Source organism: Ananas comosus, linkage group 2 (assembly GCF_001540865.1).
Source record: "Ananas comosus cultivar F153 linkage group 2, ASM154086v1, whole genome shotgun sequence".
In the NCBI taxonomy this organism is placed as follows: domain Eukaryota; kingdom Viridiplantae; phylum Streptophyta; class Magnoliopsida; order Poales; family Bromeliaceae; genus Ananas; species Ananas comosus.
In genome coordinates this window covers 14,966,571-14,991,382 of record NC_033622.1, presented here as the reverse complement: position 1 = coordinate 14,991,382, position 24,812 = coordinate 14,966,571, and the positions used below count along the sequence as shown (strand labels likewise).

The window sequence follows — 24,812 nt, the reverse complement described above, 5'->3', positions numbered from 1 at the left end:
CGCATGATGACTGGATTTAAATATTTTAAGTGGTTAAAGTATAAATTTTTTTTTCTATAAATATTCTTTTTGCACTTTATCCTTCTATTTTTAAAAATTTTATTTTGCCTTCTTTAAATTTAAAATTCTAGTATTTAATTTTACACCGTTGTTAAACTGAGCTATGGACCATTTTTAGTCAACTATCTATTTTTTTTTTTTAAATTTGATGTTATCGAATTTTTCACCGTTAAATTTAACTCTTTGATCATTTTTATCCGTAAGATTATACTATTCAACTAACCACCCACTCACTCCAGAGAGCCCACATCATCCTAACCGGATATTTCTTAATCCAAGGGCTAAAAAACTAATAGCACCAATAGCTTGGTACTATTGATAGTATTCTAGTCTAGTTCTCTCTCTCTCTCTCTCTCTCTTTATATATATATATATATATATATATATATATATATATATATATATATATATATATATATATATATATAGAGTTGAGCTAGAATACTATCGATAGTAAATGGGCTCTGTTGCCACTCATTTGTTTTCGATGATGGAGTCTCTAAATCGGCGATCAGCACCGTTGAACATGATCTATACCACTTGAAGTGTTTAGAAATCAAATTTCATATATTTTCGCTATTGTTCTCTTATTTATCGAAAAATAAACGGCTGAAAATGAATATATTCTTTAAAAAATGATTATAGGAGTCTTGTAATCAAAATCAAGAGTATAGATCTTGTTTTAAATAGTTTAAAGAACTTTCTAACAAAAATTCAATTGATTTGAATATCTTTACGCCGTTAAACGAGAAAATGCCTTATATCGACTTTTAAAATTACAAAATTTGAAACCCTTGATCATTACGCAAATGATGTCGAAAAGATTTGAAATTTAATTTCTAAACACTTCAAGTGGTATAGATCATGTTCAACGATGCCGATCGTCGATTTGGAGGCTCTATCATTACAAACAAATGGGTGGCAACGGAGTCCGTTTGCTATCGATAGTATTCTAGCTCAACTCTCTCTCTCTCTCTCTCTCTCTCTCTCTCTATATATATATATATATATATATATAGTTTGGTTGGCGTACTTACTATCGATAGCACCAAGGATTTAGTGCTATCGAGTTTTCCACCGTTAGATTTAACTTTTTAATTATTTTAATCCGTTAGATTATACTATTAAACCAACCACTCACTGTTAGATTATATATATATAAACTTTTAAACTATTTTTAGTGGATTAGCAAAATAATTAAAATACCACTTTATTATCCTTCTCCTCTTCCTTTGCCTATGAGCCTCTCAACTGCTACTTCCGGAAGAACCGCTCCAGCGTTTGGTCCTGTTCCACACGAGTAAAAATAGCTGGAAGCCAAAGCTGCAAACCTTTACTCGAGGATGAAGAGGTATGCGTTAAAGAAGGAGAATATTCATATCAATAAACAAAACCACATAGGATTGACAAAAAAAAACACGTGTATAATGTATTTAGGACAAAAGTATCCACTCCTCTCTCTGCAAATTTAATTCAAAATTTTATACATTTAAAAAGGTATCTATAAAAATTTAAATTAACAATTATTTATATTTTACTAATGAAGTTATCCGCGCATTATGACGAGCTAATGCTATAGATGATAAAAGATTTACAAAATTAAAATTTTTAAAATTTTTTAACTTTTTATGAGACATCAATAAATATAAATGAAAAATATAAAACAGATATGTACAAATATAGCAAAATTTATAATAGCAAATAAATTATACGTAGCAATAATGAAAGAAGTGGTAATAGAGTTACTACTTCATAAGCAACTTGCGCTGCTGAGATCGCAAAGGTGATTCCCGTTATTCGCGTCGCCTTCACCGTCGGCGTTGAGCTTCTCCTTCGTAACGACCACATTAATGCCGTACAGATTCCCCTGCACTCACCGCTTTTCCCCCGGCGTTGAGCTTCTCCTTCGTAACACATTAATGCCGTACGGATTCCCCTGCACTCACCGCTTTTCCCCCCCTCATCGACTCCACCCTCATCGACTCCAAATCCATTACACTTCACCTCGTCGCACCTCCACGATCTTAGAAATCCTAATTTTAATTCCGACACAATTTTAAAAAATAAAAAAGATTAAAAATATAAAAAAATGAATTCTTCTTGTACACAAAAAAAGACAAAAAAAAAGAGTATAAAGAGTTTTATTTTACTTTTTTTTTTTAAAAGTGATTTGTTTAGATCAAACTGATCATATGAATAATTAATTAGAAAGTGGACGGGTGGAAAAACAAAACATCAGGAAGTGGGAAGAGGGTGAAGGAGGAATTGCCACACGGCAAATTCCATAGAAATAATATTTAGGTATAGATTTTCATATTCCATTAATTTTTTTTATTTAAATCAATTTAATCGCAAAATTTCTACACTCTCTCTTAAATTTAATTCAATTTTTTGCACATTAAAAAAATATCCACTAATATTTAAGGACTTTTCGCATAAAAAAAATCATCAATTTTGCATGATAGCTAAAATGAGATATCATTTTTAGTAAACCGATCAAAATACCTTTATTCTTTTCTCTATCCTTTTTTTTTTCGTTTTCTTCTTTCGATCCTGATTCATGATTCATCTCCCTTTTTCTTGTTGTTTCTTTATTTCCTTCTCTTCCCACTTCCTTTCCCTTCTCCTTCTTTCCACCCGCCCCTACATCGATGCAATGCTTCGCTCTTTTATGCCAATATCTACGCCCATGATGCTTGCTCGGATATAACACAGATTGCGGAGATGTGGTTGTGGCGGAGCGCATGGCCAAAACGGTGATGACAACGAGAGCACTGTAGGATTTGAGGACGATGAGAAGGGAGAACATACTGAAATAAAATTTTTTAGTAAACTGACCAAAATATTTTTATTCTTTTTTCTTTTTTTTTTACATTTTTACTCCTTTGTCCTTTCGCTTCTTCGTTTGTTTCTTGCTTTCCCTCTCCTTCCACTTCCTTTCCCTTCTTCTCTTTCTCTACTCGCCCCCCCATCGATGCAATACTCGGCTCTCATACCTTGTCAATATCTACGCCGATGCTCGCTCGGATATAGCACAGATCGCAGAGGTGAAATTACGATGGAGTGCATAACCGGAACAGCGACGATGACAAAAGCATCATAGGATTTGAAGATGATGAGGAGAGAGAGCGCATCGAGACGGGGAGAGCAATTGCGACGGAGGGCGAGGAAGAGGTCACTACNCTCTCTCTCTCTCTCTCTCTCTCTCTCTCTCTATATATATATATATATATATATATATACATATATAGTTCGGTTGGGGTACTATTGATAGCACCAAGAATTTGGTGCTATCGAGTTTTCCACCGTTAGATTTAACTTTTTAATTATTTTTATCCGTTAAATTATACTATTCAACCAACCACTCACTGTTAGATTATATATATATATAAACTTTTAAACTATTTTTAGTGGATTAGCAAAATAATTAAAATACCACTCTATTATCCTTCTCCTCTTCCTTTGCCACTGAGCCTCTCAACTGCTACTTCCGGAAGAACCGCTCCAGCGTTTGGTCCTGTTCCACACGAGTAAAAATAGCTGGAAGCCAAAGCTGCAAACCTTTACTCGAGAATGAAGACGTATGCGTTAAAGAAGGAGAATATTCATATCAATAAACAAAACCACATAGGATTGACAAAAAAAAACACGTGTAGAATGTATTTAGGACAAAAGTATCCACTCCTCTCTTTGCAAATTTAATTCAAAATTTTATACATTTAAAAAGGTATCTATAAAAATTTAAATTAACAATTATTTATATTTTAGTAGCGAAGTTATCCGCGCATTATGACGGGTTAATGCTATAGATGATAAAAGATTTACAAAATTAAAATTTTTAAAATTTTTTAACTTATCATGAGACATCAATAAATATAAATAAAAAATACAAAACAGATATGTACAAATATAGCAAAATTTATAATAGCTAATAAATTATACGTAGCAATAATGAAAGAAGTGGTAATAGAGTTACTACTTTATACGCAACTTGCGCTGCTGAGATCGCAGAGGTGATTCCCGTTATTCGCGTCGCCTTCACCGTCGGCGTTGAGCTTCTCCTTCGTAACGACCACATTAATGCCGTACGGATTCCCCTGCACTCACCGCTTTTCCCCCCTCATCGACTCCACCCTCATCGACTCCAAATCCATTACACTTCACCTCGTCGCACCTCCACGATCTTAGAAATCCTAATTTTAATTCCGACACAATTTTAAAAAATAAAAAAAGATTAAAAATATAAAAAAACGAATTCTTCTTGTACACAAAAAAAAAAAACAAAAAAAGGAGTATAAAGAGTTTTATTTTACTTTTTTTTTTTAAAAGTGATTTGTTTAGATCAAACTGATCATATGAATAATTAATTAGAAAGTGGACGGGTGGAAAAAAAAAACATCAGGAAGTGGGAAGAGGGTGAAGGAGGAATTGCCACATGGCAAATTCCATAGAAATAATATTTAGGTATAGATTTTCATATTCCATTAATTTTTTTATTTAAATCAATTTAATCGCAAAATTTCTGCAGTCTCTCTTAAATTTAATTCAATTTTTTGCACATTAAAAAAATATCCACTAATATTTAAGGACTTTTCGCATAAAAAAAATCATCAATTTTGCATGATAGCTAAAATGAGATATCAATTTTAGTAAACCGATCAAAATACCTTTATTCTTTTCTCTATCCTTTTTTTTTTTTTTCGTTTTCTTCTTTCGGTCTTGATTCATGATTCATCTCCCTTTTTCTAGTTGTTTCTTTATTTCCTTCTCTTCCCACTTCCTTTCCCTTCTCCTCCTTTTCCACCCGCCCCTACATCAATGCAATGCTCCGCTCTCTTATGCCAACATCTACGCCCATGATGCTTGCTCGAATATAACACAGATCGCGGAGGTGTGGTTGTGGCGGAGCGCATGGCCAAAACGGTGATGACAACGAGAGCACTATAGGATTTGAAGACGATGAGAAGGGAGAACATACTGAAATAAAATTTTTTAGTAAACTGACCAAAATATTGTTTTTTTTTTTTTTACATTTTTACTCCTTTGTCCTTTCACTTCTTCGTTTGTTTCTTGCTTTCCCTCTCCTTCCACTTCCTTTTCCCTTCTTCTCTTTCTCTACTCGCCCCCCCAATCGATGCAATACTCGGCTTTCATACCTTGTCAATATTTACGCCGATGCTGGCTCGGATATAGCACAGATCGCGGAGGTGAAATTACGATGGAGTGCATAACTGGAACAACGACGATGACAAAAGCATCATAGGATTTGAAGATGATGAGGAGAGAGAGCGCATCGAGACGGGGAGAGCAATTGCGACGGAGGGCGAGGAAGAGGTCACTACAACAAAAAAAAAATATATAATAATTTTTTTTAGTAAACTGACTAAAATATTTTTTTTTTTTGTCATTTTTTCGTATTTCTCCTTTGTTCATGTCTTTCTTTCTTTCCTTCTCCTCCCACTTCCTCTTCCTCCTTCTCCACCACCAATATATCTATGTAATACTCCGCTCTCTTACCTTGCCGATATCTACGCCGACGTCGGTCAAATATAGCACAAATCTTGGAGGTGAGGTTGGGACGAAGTGCATCACCGAAACTGCGACGACAACGAGAGCACCGTAGGATTTGAGAACGACGAGGGGCAGCAACTGCGGTGGAGGCAAGGGAGAGATCGTTATAATGAAAATATATATTAAAATTGAAAGAAAGAAAAGAAAAAAAAAAGAATAAAGAATTCTCTACCTCACAAAATCTTGGTGGAAGCCTATTTATGGAGCAAGTAGGACTCCACATAGAAGGAAATAAACAAATTTATTTAATGCCGATTTTTTTTCATTCGAAATACCCAAAATACCCTCAAATCCCGAAAATATCGCCAGAGATCAAATTCGCTTGCTATTCCATAACGGTCCCTACCAAACCGGCCTTCCCAAATTTCAAAAATAGCCCAGCCCAAATTCCGAGATACATATTTACGTAGCCACGAGGATAACGAACCATCGGCGCAGAGAATTTATTATTATTATTATTATTATTATTATTATTATTTTCTTTCCATTCCCCGGGGGAATCGATCGGAGAGGGCTCAATGGAGTGCTCCTATTGGGCGCCGTCGCCACGCGCTCTCCCCTCCATTTCAAATCCGTCGACCGTTGGATGCGACCTCTCCTCTTCTCTCCTGGCGACGCTTCGGTGGCGGCGAAGAGGCGGGCGCAAGCGGCTTCTTAGCTTCCGGGCCGTTCGGTGCCACAAGATGTTCGTTCCCGGTAAATTTCGATGACATACGTTGGCTTTGGATCGATCGATGATCTCTTTTGGTTGTTTCTGTTTCGGTGGTGCGAAGTCACGTACTGCTGCTAATGAGTTGGATGAGTGAGGATAGGTTTCGGAGAGGCTTCCCCGGAGGCGAAGGCGGCCGGCAACCTCCAAAACTTCTTCACCTACGTCGCCGTGAAGATCGTCCTCGCGCAGCTTGAGGTGGTTTTGCCTGACTTTGTTTGGATTGTAGTGTAACATTAGAATTCTGACTATATATAATCAGGATTTAGTGATTCAGAGGCGTTGAAATCTATGTTTTGCTTGTTGAAGGATCAATGAATTTGAAATAGTCGCGATCTGTAATCTGTAACACAGCATTATACCCTTTATTCCCAAACACATTTTAACACATTTTAGGAGGGCGGGGTTCCGTTAGGGGTGAAGTTAGCTAACCTCCCGGAATAGGGGTGGGGTTAGCTAATCCCACCCATATTTAATTTTTAAATTTAAATTTTAAATTTTAAATTTTAAATAATTTATAATTTTAAAATTAATTTTTACAATTTAAAAATTTTAAATTTTAAATTATTATTTTTAATTATTTAAATTTTAAATTTGATATTTTATATTTGTAAATTTGGATTTGATTTAAAATTTAAATTTAAAGTTTATAACTTTAAATTTTTAAATTTAAAGATTTAAAGATTTAAAAATTAAGATTTTAATTTTGAAAATTTCAATTTTAAAAGTTATCTATTTAAATTTAAAATTTTAAATATAAAATAAAAAATTTAAACTCAAATATAATAATTAGTGTAATATTATTATTTTCTATTTATAACTATCCACTATTCTTTTTATTCCATCTAGATTTATACCTTATATCTATTTTTGAAATAACTAGTTCTTACTTGACCCCGAATAAAAAACAAAGCCTAAGAATGTCAATGGATGGTAACATTAAAATGGTTGTTTAAGCAATTACTTCGATTTGGATTTTGAGCAGAGCTACAACCCTGAGGCATACGGGGAGTTGATGGAGTTCATCAGCCGTAACTCTTTAAACGACGGGGACACCTTTTGCAGAAGATTAATGCGCGAATCCCCAAGACACAAAGGTTTAGGTAAATAAAAACCTTTTTTTAAGCAAATGTTAGTAATTCATCTCAAAAAGAACATAAACTTTTCATCCAAAATTACTTAAGGATTATTATTACTTTCATATCTTGTCGCTTTTTTTAATAATACTAAAAATTTTGAAAAATTTGTAAATTTTTGGATTAAATGTGTAAGATCTATACCCCTTTTTTTGTTTTTTAATGTGCAGCTAGTTTTTATCTTTTCTTCCTGCCAAATTATATTTTTGGTCTTCAAAATATGAGACGCGTAACATTTTAGTCCTCAATTTTTTAATATATTATAATTTTTATTCAATTTTTTTTTTTATTATTGTAATAAAATTCTACAATTTAATTTAGCTCCTTTCTGTTTGAGTATGAATGTAAATTACAACACATCTGATATATCCTCCCTCTTTTTCTTTTTTTCTTCTTTTATTTTTTCCTGTCGGTGACGCAGCTCTACGTATATTGGAGGTAACTATCTAAACAAAATTAGGCCCTTTCACCGTTCTTAAGTTACTATTTTGTTGTTTTACACAGAATTTTCGAATTTTATCCAGGTCCGTTCTGCATACACGAAAAGAGATTTTGAATGGGAAAACCTCCAGAAGTTAGCTTTTAAGGTGAGTGGCTTTTTTATTTCGAAAAACTCCTTTTCTTTTTTCCTGCTTAATTAATGTCTAGTTTAAGATGTACAATCCATTTGCAGATGGTTGATGAATCAAATACTAGGCTTATGAGGGAGTATGTTGTAGAAACCAGTCACATGGAAAATGATGAGCGGTGAGCTATCATTAGTTATTACTAATAGTTGTTGGTATTTGCCTACATGAAAATATGTATATACGGACAGCTTTGTAGATGCTGTAGACCTGTTCGTTTTAACGTAAATAGACTTTGAGTTGAAGTAATTTTTGAGTTGAATTAGAGTTTAGATGAAAATTACTTTACCTCCGCTTTTTATTTTTGTAGTTGTAAAAGTAAAATTCTGTTAATTCTGCTGTTTGTTTAGCAGTAATTGAATACCCCCTATTTTTAAATTTGTTTCTGGCTATTTGTCTGATTTTCTTCTTCTTAATATACACCTGCCCAAGAAGATTTATTAAATTTTTTTTTTTGAGTTTGACAGGATAGGTTTAAGAATTTAGGTATATTTGAAAGATGAAATATTTTGAGTATATAAGAAATAGCCCCTAGCAAGAGATATGCACTATTCACACTTATCTGATTATCTCTTCTTTCTGGAGTTGGAAAAACCGTAGTTACGCATGTAACCAACCAATTAAATTCTACCCCAGGATTTACCAACTCATCTTAATTTTTTTGAAAAAACTACTTTTTTATCTCAAAAGAAGAAAGATGGTATTAACATAGATGAAGTGGTGTAATTGTGACATAAACCACCTCCTAGAGAGGTGGCCTTATTCATAGAATTGTTTGCTGTTTGAAGCATCTTCTGTTGTTTTCTCCAACAGTAGTTTTCGGTGCTTTTGGTTTAGACAGAAATGCTCATTCCAGCCTCATATCACAGTGAAAATTCCACAATTTATCTTATCCAAACACTACTCGCATAATAGAAGCCAAATCAAACGGCGATACAAGCACAACATTAATCCAAAGAGCTCTCGAAAGTATAATTTGAGTAACCGTATTATTTTTCCCCTTCAAATCCTCATCTCACAGGTATTGCATTTGATCCTTCATACAATTCTTTGTATGACCAAAGATTCTGGATTACACAGTGATGATATGCTAGCTACTATCCTATTAAGTTTCCCAAAGTACACTTGAAGCTAAAACTGTAAATAAATATGGACAGGGAATCCTCGTTAATCATTCATAAGAAAAGCCGGTAAGTTCAAACTTATATATCCAAGACCCTTCTTTCCGCACACTGCCTCTCTTTTCATGTATCCTTTTGTCATTTTAAAAGAGTCTAGTTAGAAACTAAAAAAGAAAAATGGGATGCAAGAATAGAAGATTACGACAAGAAATCCACTCTGATTTAAAATGCATAATTGAACAAATCTTGAAAAGTATCAGAGAAGGGGATAGAGACATTCACAATTTACGGTGTCTTTTGGAAAGCATCAGAATAGTATCAGAGAACAGGCAAAATAAATAAAAAAGAATAAAACCCATGAGTATTTATGTGTCTTGATAATGTATGACGCTAATACTATTCTAATGATTTATGTCAAGCTTGAATATAAATTTCACAATTCAGCCAGTATAACATTTACCTCAAGATATCAGCATAAGCGAGGTGAAGCATGGATATGCCCGGTGCTGAGATAGGACTGAGCATTTTTGTCTATTTCTTCCAACCTGAAATGTGTTAGAGATGTAAAAGAAAGACGAAAGGAATGTTGAAAACTCCTAGGATTATGTTAAAAATAGAAGCATACCTGTACACGTAATTGACCATAATACCTCCACTTTGCCGGATGCCCTTTTCTGATTGATCTGCCATCCAGTTTATCCTCTCAACTATCTACACCCAAAAAACATTTCTTGGCATCAGAACTTTTTATTTATATACGTCTGAAGAAGACAACAGTGCCAGTAGTTACTAGTCTACATCCAACAAATAAAATGGTTTTTCACAAGGGAAAAGCAAAAGGACTGACAGAGATCAGAATACTAAATGATCAAGCAACAAAGTCTTGATAACTAAATCAGACATACAATTGGAGGATGAAGAGTTTCTGATCGCATGTTAAAATAAATGTATTATGGATAAAAAACAAAAGATAGCGACAAAAAATTTGCTATTTACTACTTGAGAAGCTAAGATGGAAGCACATACTGCTCCATTCTGCAAGTGAAAATTTGCAACAGCATCAAGAGCTTTCCCCCGCTTTTTCTCTTTATGGAGGTACCTGCATATACTCAAGCAAGATAATAAGTACCTATCATTTAGATCATGACTATCAATAAATGACTATGCATATATTGCAGTAGAGGTCATTTTAAGTTAAAACATCTTCAGGCTGATTGTTTTCTGAATAAAACAGAAACAAAGCAGCAGTGTTTTCGTATGTTGGATATTTGTATATGGTAGCCACTCACGCACCGTCTGGCAGTTGCTGATAACAAATTTTTCTGGTGTAAATTACCCTAATTGCCTACCTTGCACACAACCGCATTAGAGGAGGTTTTAGTGCAGCAGATAAGCACTCAGATTTGACCCATTCACTTGATTGTAGTAGATAGTGCATTATCTCAATACCACTTTTTCCAGTAACATTTTCCCTGCACAATGGCACTATTAAACAATAAACTGAAAAGAGAAAATGAAGATGTTTAAGCAATTATACAGGAAGCTAATTTACTGAGTATGTTTCTTAAAAACTCTTCCATATGACTAGCTCATTCATGCAAATTCTATTGAGAGAAAGAAAGACATACGTAAATGACTCGAGTATAATCTTTTCTTCATCTTGGAGAAGGAGGCTCTCTCGGAAAGCTGAACCAGATCCCATATCCAACAATTTTGCCTCTTCAGTTTCCGCCTCTGCCAGCTTTATTTGGGATGCCAACTTGGAAAGAAGCCATTGCATAAACCCAGGGATGGGACTAAGCGTGGCAAATATCTTTACAACAGATTCGACCATTGATTAGATTAAGTTCCAAATACAAATGAGGCAACATGCACCGCTAATACACTAGTACATGGTTGCTTGAGTCAGAGAGTTCAATCATCCCATTCATCCCGATAAGAACAAAAATCATTGGAAGTTATTGTGTATTTATTCATCTCATTCATGCCATGCTTATGACAGAGGATGTGACTTGCAAAGAAATTTTGGACTCTTGAGTTGACATCAGCTAGATTCTTGGTAAAAGCTCAGCTCCCAGGAAAGGAGCAGTGGAAGCTTTATTAATTAACAGTGGTTCCAAATAATGTACAAGGCAGAGCGCTAGTTGAAAAATCAACTAAAGATGTATTTCATAGTTCCAATGGAAAGGCATGAAACCATAAATTATTATCCCGTCAAAGCATACATACGTATTTCATCGCCTAAATGTGTTAAATAATTTTATTTATTTCATCGCCTAAATGTGTTAAATAATTTATTTAAAATCAACTAAAGATGAATTAAAATTGTTTGTATGCTGACAATTCACATCAGAAATAAGCAGCAAAGAAAACTCACAGAAGCAAAATTAAAGATATGGGCCTTTAATGATTGAACTCCAAATATGCATGACTATTAGAGAGATGAGTGCGGGTACTTACAGCAATAGATGGCACATCCTTTCTTAACATGTCAATCACACGCTTCAGGAGAAACTTCCCTAGATTTATTCCTGACAAACCTGGCTGTCAGGTGCTAGAAATCATTATGATAGCAAACACTGTCTGATCCTTTATATTAAATAAGTGTCTTAACACCCCAACTTTTTATGTAGAGAGACTTCAATATTTACATGAACTTCACAAACAAACAAAACTAAAATAACCACTGACGTAAAAGCGGCATAAGAACGTATTTTGAACTTATAAATATTTCTAGAAAAAGAAATTGATCTTCACATTTTGCTTCCATTTGAATCTAGAGTTAGTTGAAGTCATCAGTATGAAAGATCCAGAAAACTGAACATACAATGTCAACATTCTTTTCCATGCAGTAACAAGTATATAGAATTCACTAATCAAATATATATAGCATTAGGACTTCTCTAAGTCCATAGAAGTAGATTACAAACTGAAGGGTAAATCAGCCATTATTAGTAATAAATGCATAATTCTTAATAGATAAGTTGTCATCTTCTTTCGGTTGAATCCAGTATAATACAGAAACTAGAAAAAAGATTTCTATAACATTGGCAAAGTTAAATTATTCGCTTACTTGAGTCGACGAGATCGAGTAGAATAATGCACATCTGGCTTCGCATTCAGGAATAGGCGGATCATCCCATAGGACCTCCTGATCTCATCAAACAAGAAATATGAAACAACCAAATAAGATGTGAACAGTAAACAAATGGATACATTTAAAAAGAGATACAATGAGGTGCTAACCTGAATTGAGCAGGCAACATCCTTCAAAAGTGCAACTTCAATGAAAATAAGTGGCTCACCTAATTGAGCACTTGAAAATATACCATCAACAAAGATTAAATATAAATAGCGTCAAGCAGACAACAGGTATTCTCTATATTATACAGAGTGTCTAATTCCCCCCAAAATTTTGTCAATTTCAACTTTTGAAGCATCATATATAGATTTTCATGGAGCGCCATATAGATTATCATCCTAAGTAAAGAAACGAGTAACAAACATTAGATGACGCATTGAACAATCAGGCAATGCAACCAAGAATCAGGTTTGAAACACATCACTGTCTCCTGGCAAAAAGAGCATTTAAAAAAGCATAATCGAGAACAGATGATTAATGAGGAAGTTATCATCAAATTCAATTAATTTCAGCCCTTAGAAATGCAACAACCTAAGCATATACATGCACTTTAAAATTATGGCAGACAAGCAAGATATTCTTATGCCCGCACAGATGTTCATTGCTATACCGTACACAGATTTTGATAAATATACTCACCCGACAAGCTAGCTTCAGTATCGAAGCAAATATAAAGCACATGAGTATAAAAGGATTGTAAATGAGAAATATGCAAATGAATGGTGTCATCGATGAGATTTAATAAGTAGCCAGGTAGCATAAGCATGACAAGCATGAATTAAGTGTCACCACCTGCCTGCAGTGACATATTTTGGGCAAGCTAACCTGGGATTGCCGGATGGAAATATCCAAAGCAACGACGACCAACACTCAGCCTTCTCTTCAAGTCTATTAGATTTCTTATTGGGTGGACAGCCTAAAAGGAAAACAAAATCGTGGAAAAACTTCTCAAGCTTCATCAAAAGAAACTTAAATTCATAGATAAGAAAGAGGCATACCTCTTACCTCATATGCTACAATCTTCTCTAACAGTGATGCAGAGTCATCCCATGTTATCTGATGAAGCTCCAAAGCTGCTGGACTAAGCCATGTTATGAGCTTTTCCTTCAAATATGAGTCCAATGCACGCAAAGATGGCAAATTTTCCTCCCTCGCAAACAAAAGAGAAGAGAGAAGAGATTTTATTGATCGCCAAAGAATTATTTAAATCTTAAATAAAAGAGTAGCTATAAGTTACAAACAGATTTTGGTTTTGCATATTGTTTGCTATTTTAGTCCATCACTTACCATTGAACAATCTAACTGCATTGCAGATTCCCCGCATAGGATGCGAATACCTCCAGTTTTGCAGATTCCCACAACCGAGACGGTTCAATCATGTTGATCCCATATAATCACAAACACTATGTAAGGGCCCACACACAGGCTCTCCCCCATTTTGACAACATGAGACATAAGCTAGTAATGCTATTGGAGTATACTTATCTATTTAATCATGTGCATAGAGTATGCTTCAACTGTTGCTCACAGGGGCGTATATACAAACCAGTGGAAAATCATTTGCATACTGTTAAAGTCGAAGGGGCATGGAATCTTACCCCAAGAAAACGAGGAGATCGGCACGAAGAATTGCCAACAGTTTTAATCCGCCAGGGTGCGCATTCAATCTCTCAAAGAACTCCGCATACATCGGCTTTAGAGCGTCTCGAAGGTTCCGCTCCATCCTATAAAACGTAGAGAGCGCACCGTCATCATCAAGTCCACTGGACTGTTGATCATCCGTCGCTGATCAAGAACAGGAACACCACTCAACAAGGCACAGCATTGTCACATTAATTAACCCCTTGAGGAGACGATGATGTAAATAATCGCCATACCACCGTGCGAAAGCTCGAGGCTGAGATACTGACGCATCAGTTCGCGAACTCGCGCCCTATTCACATCATAATCCCTGGAAAGCGCAAGAAGCAGCTCCCGACGACCTTCTTGGGAAAGCATTAGATAACCCTACAATTGTGTTATTGCTTCATCTTCAGCGTTAATCATTTGCGAATTACTTAATTTACAACCTAAATTGATCGAATTGGAACGAGAAAATAACCTGCGAGAATTCCTCGAGATATGCATCGGCAGGGTCTCTACTACCCGCTGGGATGGAGATCGAAGCCTGCATCCACTCCTTCACATCCTTCGCCGAGATTCTAATACGAAAACATCGAAAAATACGTAAACGAGAAAATTTAAAAATAAAACCAAAAAATACCCCCAAAAAAACAAGAAATCGAGAAGAGGAGAGACCCATTTGAATCCGCGAGATTAGAAGAGTGAGATCGATCCTGGATTCGAAAAAAAGGGGGAAGAAAATGATGAAATTAGAGATGGAATGGATCAAACTCCTTGTATTTGTTGAGATTGGGGGAGGGATTGTACGCTAACTCTGGAAGGATTGGGGGCGGATCGGGAGATTTGTTGGGGACGATGACCGTGGGGTTCGTTGGGAGCGCCCCGCATTCGCGCTCTCATCAGTATCGCGAGGCTCTTCTTGCTCATTCCTTCGCCGCACAAAATAAAAAGGGACCGAATTGAGGAACATGATGTAATATATATACAGGTTGATGCGCCAACTCAACGGTAATATTTCACGGCTTTGGTCGGGTTAAGTTCTTGTGCAACGCCGCAACGGTCATGTAGCTACTAGTGAAAATATGAGAGCACATATATATGTGACATTTTATCTCAAATTGTATTTTCCTACAAAATGATAAATACATTAAAGTAAAATAAAAAATTTCAGTAATGGTAATTTTGTATAAAACCCTTATGTATTTCTCCCACATTGAAATAAAATAATATATTTAAGTGTAAAGTACAAAAAAACATACATCTAGGCCACTCAGAATAGTCTATATATTAATTATCTTATTAAAATTTACCAAAATATTCTTGTTTTAACTTAGTCGATCAATGTACTAGCACCTGCCACTAATTTTTGAAGATAATAGTAGTAACTGTGCAGATAATTTTAATTTATTTTTTCCTCCGCTATTCTACGTGTGTATAATTCGTGCTACATGATCTAGAGAATTTTTCATTTCGAATCAAAATAATAATTTTTTTTTGAATTAACGATAAAAATACTCTGAATACAATATTAATGCATCCAAATCGGCAATTAAACTGATCACGTAGGTTATAATTCGCGAGACATAGTTGTAGGTTATTAACTGATTGTGCTTCGACTAGAAGCAAGAATTGATTGTTATTGTTATTTTCACTATTTACATCTATTCAACATATTTCTAAATGCTACGAGGACAAAGTGATTTTTCCAAAAAAAAAAAAAAAAAAAAAAAAGAGAAAAAAGAAAATGGAAGGGGTGGTGGTCAAAGTGACAAACATAAGCTGAAACATTTTAGCAAAAGAGTAATTAACTTATCCCTCTTCCCTCCTTGTGTATAATGTAGTAGTGAAAACTATAAAAGGTACAATTGAATGCTAAATGCCTCAATTTGTAGGTTGTACAATAAAATTTTGGTAATCAATGTAAAATTGTAAAAACAAAACTCGTCTTTGTTCCTTCTTCAAAAGCTTTTCTATTTACAATTTCCGTGAAGCCGAAGAAGTCCGAGAAGACACTTGCTGAATCTCTTGACTCGTCAACAAAGTTAAAGGAGTCCGAGAAGACATTTGCCGAATCTTTTGACTCGCCAACGAAGCTGAAGAAGTTCGAGACGACACTTGCTGAATCTCTCCACTCGCCAACCGATGCAACTTTGCAAACACTCCGACCATGGGCGCGGTGTTGTACGTGCAGGCCTCGGTCTGCATGTAATTGCCGCGTTCGTCTCTAAACCGATCTCGTCGATTTGGCCCACCGACGATTGCGCCAACTAGCACATTCGGGTTCGGTCCCTGCTGGCCGAACCAATCATCGTACCCTTGGGTGCACCCAATGAACCCTTTGTTCTCCTTGTAGGACACAATCGAGGCCCCTCGGTGGTGTACATTTATTGGATACTTTGGTCCATAGCCCACCAAGTAGCTGAGGGCCATTGGGTTGGAGCCCAAGATGTAGTCGGCTTGCGATTTGGCTAGGGCTAGAAGCTCTGTGGGCGTGACGGGTCCGTCGGGGCATTGCAGCTCCTGCCGGGCATTGGCTAGGTAGTCGGAGTAGACCGAGAGGAGGAAAGAGGCGCCCGACACGTACTGCAGGTTGTTCCACTGACGGATGAAGAGCATGCCGCCAGGGCTGCGGTCGACGTTGCGACCGTTGTTCTTGCCGAGGCACGCGCAGATGTAATAGTCAGCCTTTTCTTTGTATTGCTCCAAGGTGGACTTATGCTTCTCTGAGTGTTCTCCTTTCAGTAAGAGCTGGAATTCATGAAGCAGTCAATCAATCAATACTTAGAATTATGGCAGTTCAAGCAAATTAAAGGAATGGATTTAGTAGCAATCAAGAATTAAAGTCATTCATACATATATACTAGCTTGGCCCCTAAAGAAAGGGATGTGACTGCTGAGGTGTTCTACTAAATGGAAGGTTAGAAATGTAATTAGCAAGTTTTCTTTGTTTCTGTAATACAAAATGACACAGTAAACATCTCTAACCTTCCATTCAGTAAAAAAAAAAATTGTAGTCCTATAAGCAAAAATTCTAAGTCGAATTTCAAACTCTGCACTGAAAAGAGGTCATTTGAGAGATATTAATAGAGTATTTTACAAAAATCCTATTCAAATAATATTTTATGCATACATTAATTAACATTATACTGCACACGTCCTAATATTAGAACCATTTTTTTGCTGATCATGGGAATCACGATATCTATCTAACAACCAAATTAGAAAAGCAAGACAATAGATTTTATTTTTTTGAATAGAATAAAAAGATCCAATTCAAATTATATTAAAAGCTAGATAGTTTCAAGAAAAAGAAACATAACATCTTTTTTCTAGGACTACAATTTTTTTTTTAAGTCACTGTAATTGTGGAACTTTTTAGTTTGGTTACATGTGGAACAAGCAACAGGGAGAGCAAATATCAAATCTTGTTCCTATTAGTACGTACAGCTGTTGTGATAGTGAAATAAAATTGTTGCCAAGCTTCCTCCATACAATAAATTAATTTTTGAATGTCTTGGTTGATAAGGAAAAAAAAGCATGGTCACACACATTGATGGTTCACATCAATTTATTTCAAGGGAGCTTTTCTTTTGGCCAAAGTTCAACACCCAACACTTGGAAATTGTAGCAAATAATTTGACTTATTAAGTTATCATCTTTCATTAATATGCTATCTTTTTTCTTTTTTTTTTTTTAGAGAAAGATAGCATGTTATCCGTTTCGTTTATTTTATTTAGAAATAAAGTTAACTGAAAATATAAATCAACTAGAATTCGAATTTAGATCTCGGATACCAATCACTAAGCTCTTCTGCCATTTGTGTTAGGGACGGCCGGTTATTATTAATATGCTATCTATCAAGCATATGTCATTTCATATTCACTACTACAAAAGTCTCAAGAGGGCTGGCATGCACTACCTACGGACCCACTATCCAAATTCCCAAATCTTTAGATTGATAAATTTAAATTAAAGAAATTCAAAAAGATCCTCAATACTGGAGACATTTCAAAATACTTACATGAATCGATTTATATGCACCACTAGTATAAAACTATCATTTATGAGCCAAGCAATAATATATAACAGTATTTGTGATCACGAATTGAGAAGCGTAAAAATTTATAAGGAGCTTTTTAGATATGATCTTGTAAAGATGGATTGAATGTTTTTCACCCAATTAGGAATCTTTATTCTCCACCAAATAATATTAATTATTCAAAAAAAATAAAATTTAAATTTGATAATGTAAAAATAATTATGGAGGAGTTACTGTATAGAGTGCATACACATGGATGAGGATGTATTGGGACCATGCAACCACCGTTTACCGATTGTTCTCAATCCATCATCATTGATGTCATAAACTCTCTGTGGAGCTTATCATAAAGATTGTGTCATTGTCGCCATGTACCTCTCTAAGGTGCGTTTGGTTCGCATTATGAAGGATTATTAGGAATGAAAAGATGTCCGAGAATCTTATTCATATTTATCCTATTACTAAGAATATGAAATTTCTGTGTTTGGTTCGCACGGTAATATTATTTAGCCATGTTATTTAATATTACAAAAAATATACAATTAATTTATTTATTTTTTAATTAATTTTAGATAATGCTATTAAAAGTTTCAGTATTTTTTTAGAAAAAAGAGGAAGAGAGCACAATTTAGAGAGAGAGAGAACATAATTAAAAAAACAGAAAAAGATATAGAGTGGAAATTAGAGGGAGTAAGAGAATTGAAATTTTCGAAAGAGAGAGAAAAAAAAAAAGTTAAATTTTAGAGAGAAAGATAAGTTTAGAAAGATATATGAGGTTAGAGTGTAAAGAAAAATAATATCTATTAACCGGCGGGTAAGGAGAAAGAAAGAGATTAGACATATTATGATTACCCAAGTCCATTAATATGAGGATACCCATCCTCCCTCAAGGAAATGAGATTAGTACTTTGGGGTGAATCTTATTCCTAAGTGAATCTAATATTACTAACTAGATTACTTAGTGCGTTTAGCCAAACACCGTCATATTTTTTTATTTCTATTGGATTATTAGGAATCTTTAAAAGATAGCGTGAAACAAACGCACCCTAAATGTCATGTAAACTTACCGAACTAATCTTATATGGAAAAATGCATGCTTTGAATTTGCACAAATTTTTTTTTACGTAAAATTACAGTTGTGTTAACAAATTTATATTATATTTGAGACCGCGTATACAAATTAATTACAAAATTTATTTATATCTTGTATCAATATCAATATATATGAAAGGATGGTATTTTGACCCACCAACATAGTAGTTTCCTTGTAGAGGAATTAACAGCAACATTCATATTAATAGGGCTCGATCGAATCTTTTTCGATATGTACGCCTAGTCTAAAATTTAAATATCTATTTTATTAAAAGATAGGGAGAGAGAAAATGGTGGGGGGAAAAAAAGTGAAATTAGTTGTTTGGTTAGTTACCTTTGCAGCTAAAACCTGGAGGCCTGCGTATTTGACGTCCCAGCTGAACTCAGTGATGGCCCAGCCGATTCCGCCGAAGTCGTCGGCGTTGTCCATCGCATACGCCAAGTACTCCTCCCGCCCCGTCGCCCGGTGCAGCCACAGCGCCGCCCACAGCAGCTCGTCCATGTACCCGCTCACCGACGCGTAGTAGCTCCGCGCCGCCTCCACGCTCCGGTCGTATTTTCCCCTGTACTTGTCCCCGAACTGGAACAACTGCATGTATGTACACACGCATGTACGTCACTAACTCCGCAAAAGGCAAAAAAAGATGTACACGAGAATCATTTCACGAACTCTACCGTATTTTTATTTATACGTACGATACCAAACTCTCTGATTAAGTGGCTCATTTATTATAGTTAACTGTTTCATCGTTACTACTATGTTTCATTGTAAGAACCTTCATATCAAAAATAAATCTTTTCAAACAAACTCAAATTACATATAGTTAGGGGTCATTATAAGGGATAGGAATCCGTATAGCGGGAGACAAAGGTAGTAAGTATAGCAATTTAAGTCGCGGAATAGTGAAGTACAAGTTAGCTAGATTTTATTACTATTTTTACCTGCAGGGCATGGTGCAGGAGGAGGTGCGAGTAATGCGGGTTTGATTTCTTGAACACGATAGACGCGGCCGCCATCGCCGCCGCGGTCTCACCAGCGAGGTCCGAACCTGGGTTTTCCTCGTCGATCTTGAACGCTTGCCGCGACGTCGTCATGTCCTCCGGCCTCTGCCAACAATAGTGATCCGTATCCCCGTCTCCCACCTACACAAAATATGCAAAACATACACATTGAGGTGATTCAGAGGCTACGTTGTTCAAAAGTGTGAACTCGAAACTTTCTACTCTGATCAAAATATATATATATATATATATATACCTCGGCCCAGAGGACGTAAGGATGGGTGTGAGCTTTGATGAAGTAATCCGTGCCCCACTTGATGGCCTCCGACACGTGCTGGTACTCGCCCGCGGCTGCGATCTCGTCGCCGTACTCGATTGCGCTCCACGACAGCATCGTCACGGTGAAGGCCATCGGCAGGCCGAACTTCACGTGGTCGCCCGCGTCGTAGTACCCTCCGACCAAATCCACCTACAAAATTTTTTCCAGCATGATTTAGAAAAGGAAAAAGGAACTATTCTTATTCTTATATATACATATTCATCGTCAATATCAAATAGTAAGTGATTCAGAAATAGTCTTGACTCTATATAATCGTGCAAAGGTTAAGGAGTAGGACTAGTAATTACTCCTTGTTGGAGGCCGTCGGTGAGGCCGGAATGGTCGCGCCATGCTATGCGCTGGTTATGCGGGAGGCGGCCGGAGCGCTGCGCCTCGAAGTAGAGAAGACTCTTCGAAAGCGCATCCTTGTAATCGAATACCGCGGCACTGGTACTTGACACAACTGATGAGAGTATCGCGAAGACTAAAACTGCCCTCGATAACAAAGAGTTCCTACAATTCCAACTTCCTCTCCCCTGCTCTTCTCTCATTTCACGACCCCGCAGCAGAGGCCGCGGCGATTGCCGAAAGAAGCGCTTTCACGAATCCGTCGAAGCTCAAATGCATGTGGGTGTTTCACCTGGNGAACAGAGGGAGAGAGAGGAGAGACACAGCTCCCTCTTTACTTCCCCTTTTTTCTCTAATCTCAATCTCCGCGTCTTTAACAATACTGGTTATTCGCTTGTTGTTGAAGAGATCCTTAACACACCTTATTGGATTGGATTGGTGGGCTAAGTATGCTCGAGAACTTGTCACAGACGCAGGAATCCCTCTCTGTTCAAAATTGAAACTGGGTTAGATTGTAAATGTTGTATGAACTCAAGAAACCAAACAAGAAAAGAATAATATAAGGAGCGTCGAACGCGGACGCGCCCGGAAATTGTTAGGGATTTGACCCCGCGGTGTGTGGTCGATGGCGACAGTTGAGCCGAACCAATTCGACAATTTCCTCACGACTCCGATCGGCGGAGGGGTCATACCAAACCCAAATTCCATTCTACGCAATTAATTATTATTATTATTATTATTATTATTATTTACCATATGATAAGTTTTAATTAGACCACCACTATTTTGAATCAATAATGTAGCTAATAAGGGGGTGGAATCGTAATTATGACCCCACAAGAGGTATTAAAGGTGGAAATATATATGTATAAGCTAATTATGGCGCTATAAGTTCTCTAAACAGTTGCTTTTTGAAAAGAAAACAGGAAAAGGAGAGGAACAGCTAATACTATGTGACAAGCAATTATTGAAATGTCGAAATCGGAATGAACTAACGAACCACCAACGTAAGTATGGAAGAGTGAGAATGATGGGCGGTGAGACTTGGACAAATTAGTCACCAAAATGTCAGATCAAGGTGAACTGATGTCCTACCCACGCGAGAAAAAGATTTAAGTCCATTTTTCACTGTTTGTATTAGCACGTCACCCTTTACAAATAAATAAATTTATATCTGAAATGGTAGAATTATATATAGTTAATAAATAAAAATTAATTTAGAATTTTTACTCTGGCGAAAAGTTAAAATAAATTTATGAGCATCAAAAAATAGAAGCGAAAAAAAAAGAGTGAAAAAAAAGAGCAAAGCGCACTCGATTAGTGGATGGTAGCTAAAGCTTTTTCTCTTTTTTTTTTTTTTTTAATTAAACGGGGATAGCTAAAGCTTTTGAGATGGCAATTAAAGACGAATAGTTTGCTTTCCTTGCGAATCCTTTAGTAATGAACTCTTTGAAAGAAAAGAGTGAGAAGAGGATGCCAATTGGTGTTGCTCTCCGTGGGATCTGATACTCTCTTTTGTTTTAATTCCACCGCCACGGTCCATAAATTATAAAGTCAGATAACTGCGTGTGATTGATTAGTATTACAATATCTATAAACCATCTTACATGCATGTCAAACAAGAAACTAATTAATTAATTAAAATTTTTTATTTTTGTAATTAATTACAGTTGTGATAATGACTTTAGATACACTATTTAGCGTAAATAAAGTGATAGCCTCCGTATTAAAAGTACGACATAAGCAAATCTATCTATCGAAAATAAATTCTATTATTACGAAGGATCTATCACTATAATTTTCATATGTTTCGGCTAAAATTTAATAATTGATATTCCTTGTCTTAATTCACGTTTATTTTTCTGTCAAAAAAAAAAAAAAGCTGGTGCAACTAAATGTATATAAAACAAAAACAGAAGCCTTTGACACTAGTGTTCTGCAGGCGAGGCGACCCGCCAACTCGTGGAAGTTCAAACCGACGTACGAAATCCGGCGAGACATTCCGCCGAAACCGGTCATCCGCCGTTCCCGACACGAGTCCCAATGCCGGGAATTCGCCGGTCCAAGTATTGGGGGTTGAAGCTGACCGGAAATAGCCGGTCACTAACTGCATCTACGTGCTGGTGGGCCCACCCGTCCCCTCAGACCCGCCACCGACACCCTCCGGTGGTCCTCCTCGGGCCCCCCAAAAAAAAGTTTAAAAAAAAAAAGAAAAAATTAAAAAAAACCTCATGGTTTCGTATTTTTTAATTTTAGTACCTATGGTTTAAAGTGTATGAAGTTCGTACCATGTGGTTTCGCACTTTCTCACTTTAGTATCATGTGGTTTAAAGTGTATCAAGTTAGTACTCTGTGATTTTATTTTTGTATCAAATTAGTACCCTATGGTTTTATTTTTGTATCAAGTTAGTATTCTATAATTTTTAAACCACAGGGTACTAAAGTGAAAAAGTGCGAAATTACAGGGTACTAACTTGATACACTTTAAACCACAGGATATTAAAGTAAAAAAGTGTAAAACCACAAGCTACTAATTTGATATATTTTAAATTATAGAAAAAGTGAAAGCACAAGAGAGGTATTTGAAGTTTTCTAAAAAAAAAAAAGCAAAAAAAATTTAAAAAAAGGGGTTCTATTCATATTGCTCTAGTTAACTTTTTTTAATGGATTGGATTTTGAATTTCCTATTATTGCGTCATTATAATGTAATAAATATGGTTTACATGCTACAATAGAATTAACTATGGGGAGTGGTTGTTATTGGATCTTTCTGATTGTCCAGAGAATAAAAAGTTGTAATTGGTAATATAGTAGATATTGACTCGCTTAATTTCAAAATATTCTTTTTTATATTTGGTAAAACAGTATTAGTAGGACGACAAAAGAACATGGGAGATTTAAGGATGGAGCTGTCGTGCAACGCAATGCATAATAAGAGCATTAATTTGAACAGTTTCTTCACTAGATAATATTTCAATTATTTGTAATGTAATCACTTGGACCTGGCACTTTTAAGTCCTTTTTATCACACACACTTGTACCCAAATTCGGAGTAAAATGTTTTCAAATCTGTGTGCGCGCTTTAACACATACAAATTTGCAGTGATTTAGAAGAGAAAACTAACTTATAACTTATATATATTGGGATGGAGGAAGTGTTAAAGATTAGGATAAACTTCAAATATCACTACTGTAGTTTTGTATTTTCTCACTTTAGTACTCTGTGATTTAAAGTGTACCAAGTTGGTATCTTGTGGTTTAATTTTTTTTCTTTTCGTTAGCTCTTCTGTAAATATTTCGTTAAATTATATATAAAAAACTTCAAATATCTCATCTAAGTTTATTTAATATTTACTTTAGTACCCTTAGGTATCGTTTGGTTCGGGAATAAGGAAAAAGTGGCTATTCCAGGGATAGGTATAAATTGAGGTATAAGCGAGGATTAGATCAATTTTGCGTTTGGATGAAAATTGGGTTATTCCTGGAATAAAAAAAATAGCATTTGGTTAGGTAAGATGGAATAAGAAAGATAATAGATTTTGTAAATAAAAAATAATGATATTATCCACTTATTATATTTGAATTTAAATTTTTAAATTTTTAAATTTATATTTCTAAATTTAAAATTTTAACTTTGAAATTTAAAATCTCAAATTTTAAATTCAAAATTTTAAATTTTAAATTTCAAACTTTAAATTTAAGATCATATTTAAATTTAAAAAAATATAAAATATCAAATTTTAAATTTCAAAAATTTAAAATATCAAAATTTAAATTTAAAATTTAAAATTTATAATTTAAATTTTAAACTTTAATTTTGAGATTATAAATTATAAATTTTAAAAATTTAAATTTTTAATTTTTAAAATTTTAAAATAAGAATAGTGGTGGGAACAATTAATAAAAATAATTTATTATAATAAATTTATAAATTTTTTAAAAATTCTACTTAAATTTAAATTTAATAAAAAGAATTTATTATAATATTTAAATATAATTTATTATAAATTTTATTATAATATTT

The 24,812-nt window shown here is 35.1% G+C and overlaps 4 protein-coding genes and 1 long non-coding RNA gene across 12 annotated transcripts; 1 reads left to right on the top strand and 4 right to left on the bottom strand.

Moving 5' to 3' along the window:
* On the bottom strand, window positions 1,740-2,921 carry LOC109728626. Its single transcript, XM_020259090.1, has 2 exons — window positions 2,566-2,921; window positions 1,740-2,093 (listed from the first exon to the last, which is right to left on the bottom strand). The coding sequence occupies exons 1-2, from the start codon at window positions 2,867-2,869 to the stop codon at window positions 1,750-1,752; spliced, it is 648 nt and encodes a 215-aa protein (XP_020114679.1). The 5' UTR covers window positions 2,870-2,921; the 3' UTR covers window positions 1,740-1,749.
* LOC109728644 lies at window positions 3,439-5,991 on the bottom strand. 5 transcript variants are annotated; one of them, XR_002221060.1, is made up of 4 exons: window positions 5,578-5,796; window positions 4,728-5,398; window positions 4,040-4,253; window positions 3,439-3,577 (listed from the first exon to the last, which is right to left on the bottom strand). It is a non-coding gene; the product is annotated as an uncharacterized LOC109728644 (long non-coding RNA). The 5 variants fall into 5 exon arrangements; XR_002221064.1 differs by lacking the exon at window positions 3,439-3,577 and adding an exon at window positions 5,804-5,991 and having other exon boundaries at window positions 3,890-4,253; window positions 5,578-5,709; XR_002221065.1 differs by lacking the exon at window positions 3,439-3,577 and adding an exon at window positions 5,809-5,901 and having other exon boundaries at window positions 3,890-4,253; window positions 5,578-5,709.
* LOC109728636 (chaperonin-like RBCX protein 1, chloroplastic) lies at window positions 6,019-8,364 on the top strand. Its single transcript, XM_020259097.1, has 6 exons — window positions 6,019-6,327; window positions 6,444-6,538; window positions 7,326-7,443; window positions 7,898-7,914; window positions 8,001-8,063; window positions 8,150-8,364. Exons 1-6 carry the CDS (start codon window positions 6,150-6,152, stop codon window positions 8,225-8,227), a joined length of 549 nt encoding a protein of 182 aa, XP_020114686.1. The 5' UTR covers window positions 6,019-6,149; the 3' UTR covers window positions 8,228-8,364.
* On the bottom strand, window positions 9,050-14,965 carry LOC109728607 (malonyl-CoA decarboxylase, mitochondrial). Of its 4 annotated transcripts, none has more exons than XM_020259066.1 (16): window positions 14,796-14,956; window positions 14,664-14,701; window positions 14,467-14,566; window positions 14,243-14,372; window positions 13,964-14,150; window positions 13,364-13,515; window positions 13,191-13,281; window positions 12,470-12,539; window positions 12,297-12,374; window positions 11,684-11,767; window positions 10,852-11,036; window positions 10,573-10,695; window positions 10,250-10,322; window positions 9,849-9,934; window positions 9,684-9,768; window positions 9,050-9,355 (listed from the first exon to the last, which is right to left on the bottom strand). In XM_020259066.1, exons 1-15 carry the CDS (start codon window positions 14,913-14,915, stop codon window positions 9,693-9,695), a joined length of 1,593 nt encoding a protein of 530 aa, XP_020114655.1. In that variant the 5' UTR covers window positions 14,916-14,956; the 3' UTR covers window positions 9,050-9,355; window positions 9,684-9,692. The 4 variants fall into 4 exon arrangements, 3 of the variants coding, with proteins under 3 accessions (XP_020114655.1, XP_020114670.1, XP_020114664.1); XM_020259081.1 differs by having other exon boundaries at window positions 12,470-12,528; window positions 13,371-13,515; window positions 14,796-14,955; XM_020259075.1 differs by having other exon boundaries at window positions 14,802-14,950.
* On the bottom strand, window positions 15,755-21,093 carry LOC109705133 (endoglucanase 7-like). Its single transcript, XM_020225891.1, has 5 exons — window positions 20,749-21,093; window positions 20,378-20,590; window positions 20,062-20,262; window positions 19,454-19,708; window positions 15,755-16,736 (listed from the first exon to the last, which is right to left on the bottom strand). Exons 1-5 carry the CDS (start codon window positions 20,989-20,991, stop codon window positions 15,963-15,965), a joined length of 1,686 nt encoding a protein of 561 aa, XP_020081480.1. The 5' UTR covers window positions 20,992-21,093; the 3' UTR covers window positions 15,755-15,962.

Excerpts from the sequence above, each read along its gene's own strand:
- LOC109728626 (XM_020259090.1), bottom strand. The coding sequence starts at position 2,869 with ATGTTCTCCCTTCTCATCGTCCTCAAATCCTACAGTGCTCTCGTTGTC. Across the intron at positions 2,094-2,565 it reads GGATAGAGAAAAGAATAAAG|GATTTCTAAGATCGTGGAGG; the intron begins GTATTTTGATCG and ends AATTAAAATTAG.
- LOC109728636 (XM_020259097.1), top strand. The coding sequence starts at position 6,150 with ATGGAGTGCTCCTATTGGGCGCCGTCGCCACGCGCTCTCCCCTCCATT. Across the intron at positions 6,539-7,325 it reads TCGTCCTCGCGCAGCTTGAG|AGCTACAACCCTGAGGCATA; the intron begins GTGGTTTTGCCT and ends GATTTTGAGCAG. Across the intron at positions 8,064-8,149 it reads TCCAGAAGTTAGCTTTTAAG|ATGGTTGATGAATCAAATAC; the intron begins GTGAGTGGCTTT and ends ATCCATTTGCAG.
- LOC109728607 (XM_020259066.1), bottom strand. The coding sequence starts at position 14,915 with ATGAGCAAGAAGAGCCTCGCGATACTGATGAGAGCGCGAATGCGGGGC. Across the intron at positions 12,540-13,190 it reads TTTCCATCCGGCAATCCCAG|TGCTCAATTAGGTGAGCCAC; the intron begins GTTAGCTTGCCC and ends TATATTTTCAAG. Across the intron at positions 9,769-9,848 it reads ATGGTCAATTACGTGTACAG|GTTGGAAGAAATAGACAAAA; the intron begins GTATGCTTCTAT and ends AACACATTTCAG.
- LOC109705133 (XM_020225891.1), bottom strand. The coding sequence starts at position 20,991 with ATGAGAGAAGAGCAGGGGAGAGGAAGTTGGAATTGTAGGAACTCTTTG. Across the intron at positions 20,591-20,748 it reads CCGACGGCCTCCAACAAGGA|GTGGATTTGGTCGGAGGGTA; the intron begins GTAATTACTAGT and ends AAAATTTTGTAG. Across the intron at positions 19,709-20,061 it reads TCCTGCACCATGCCCTGCAG|TTGTTCCAGTTCGGGGACAA; the intron begins GTAAAAATAGTA and ends ACATACATGCAG.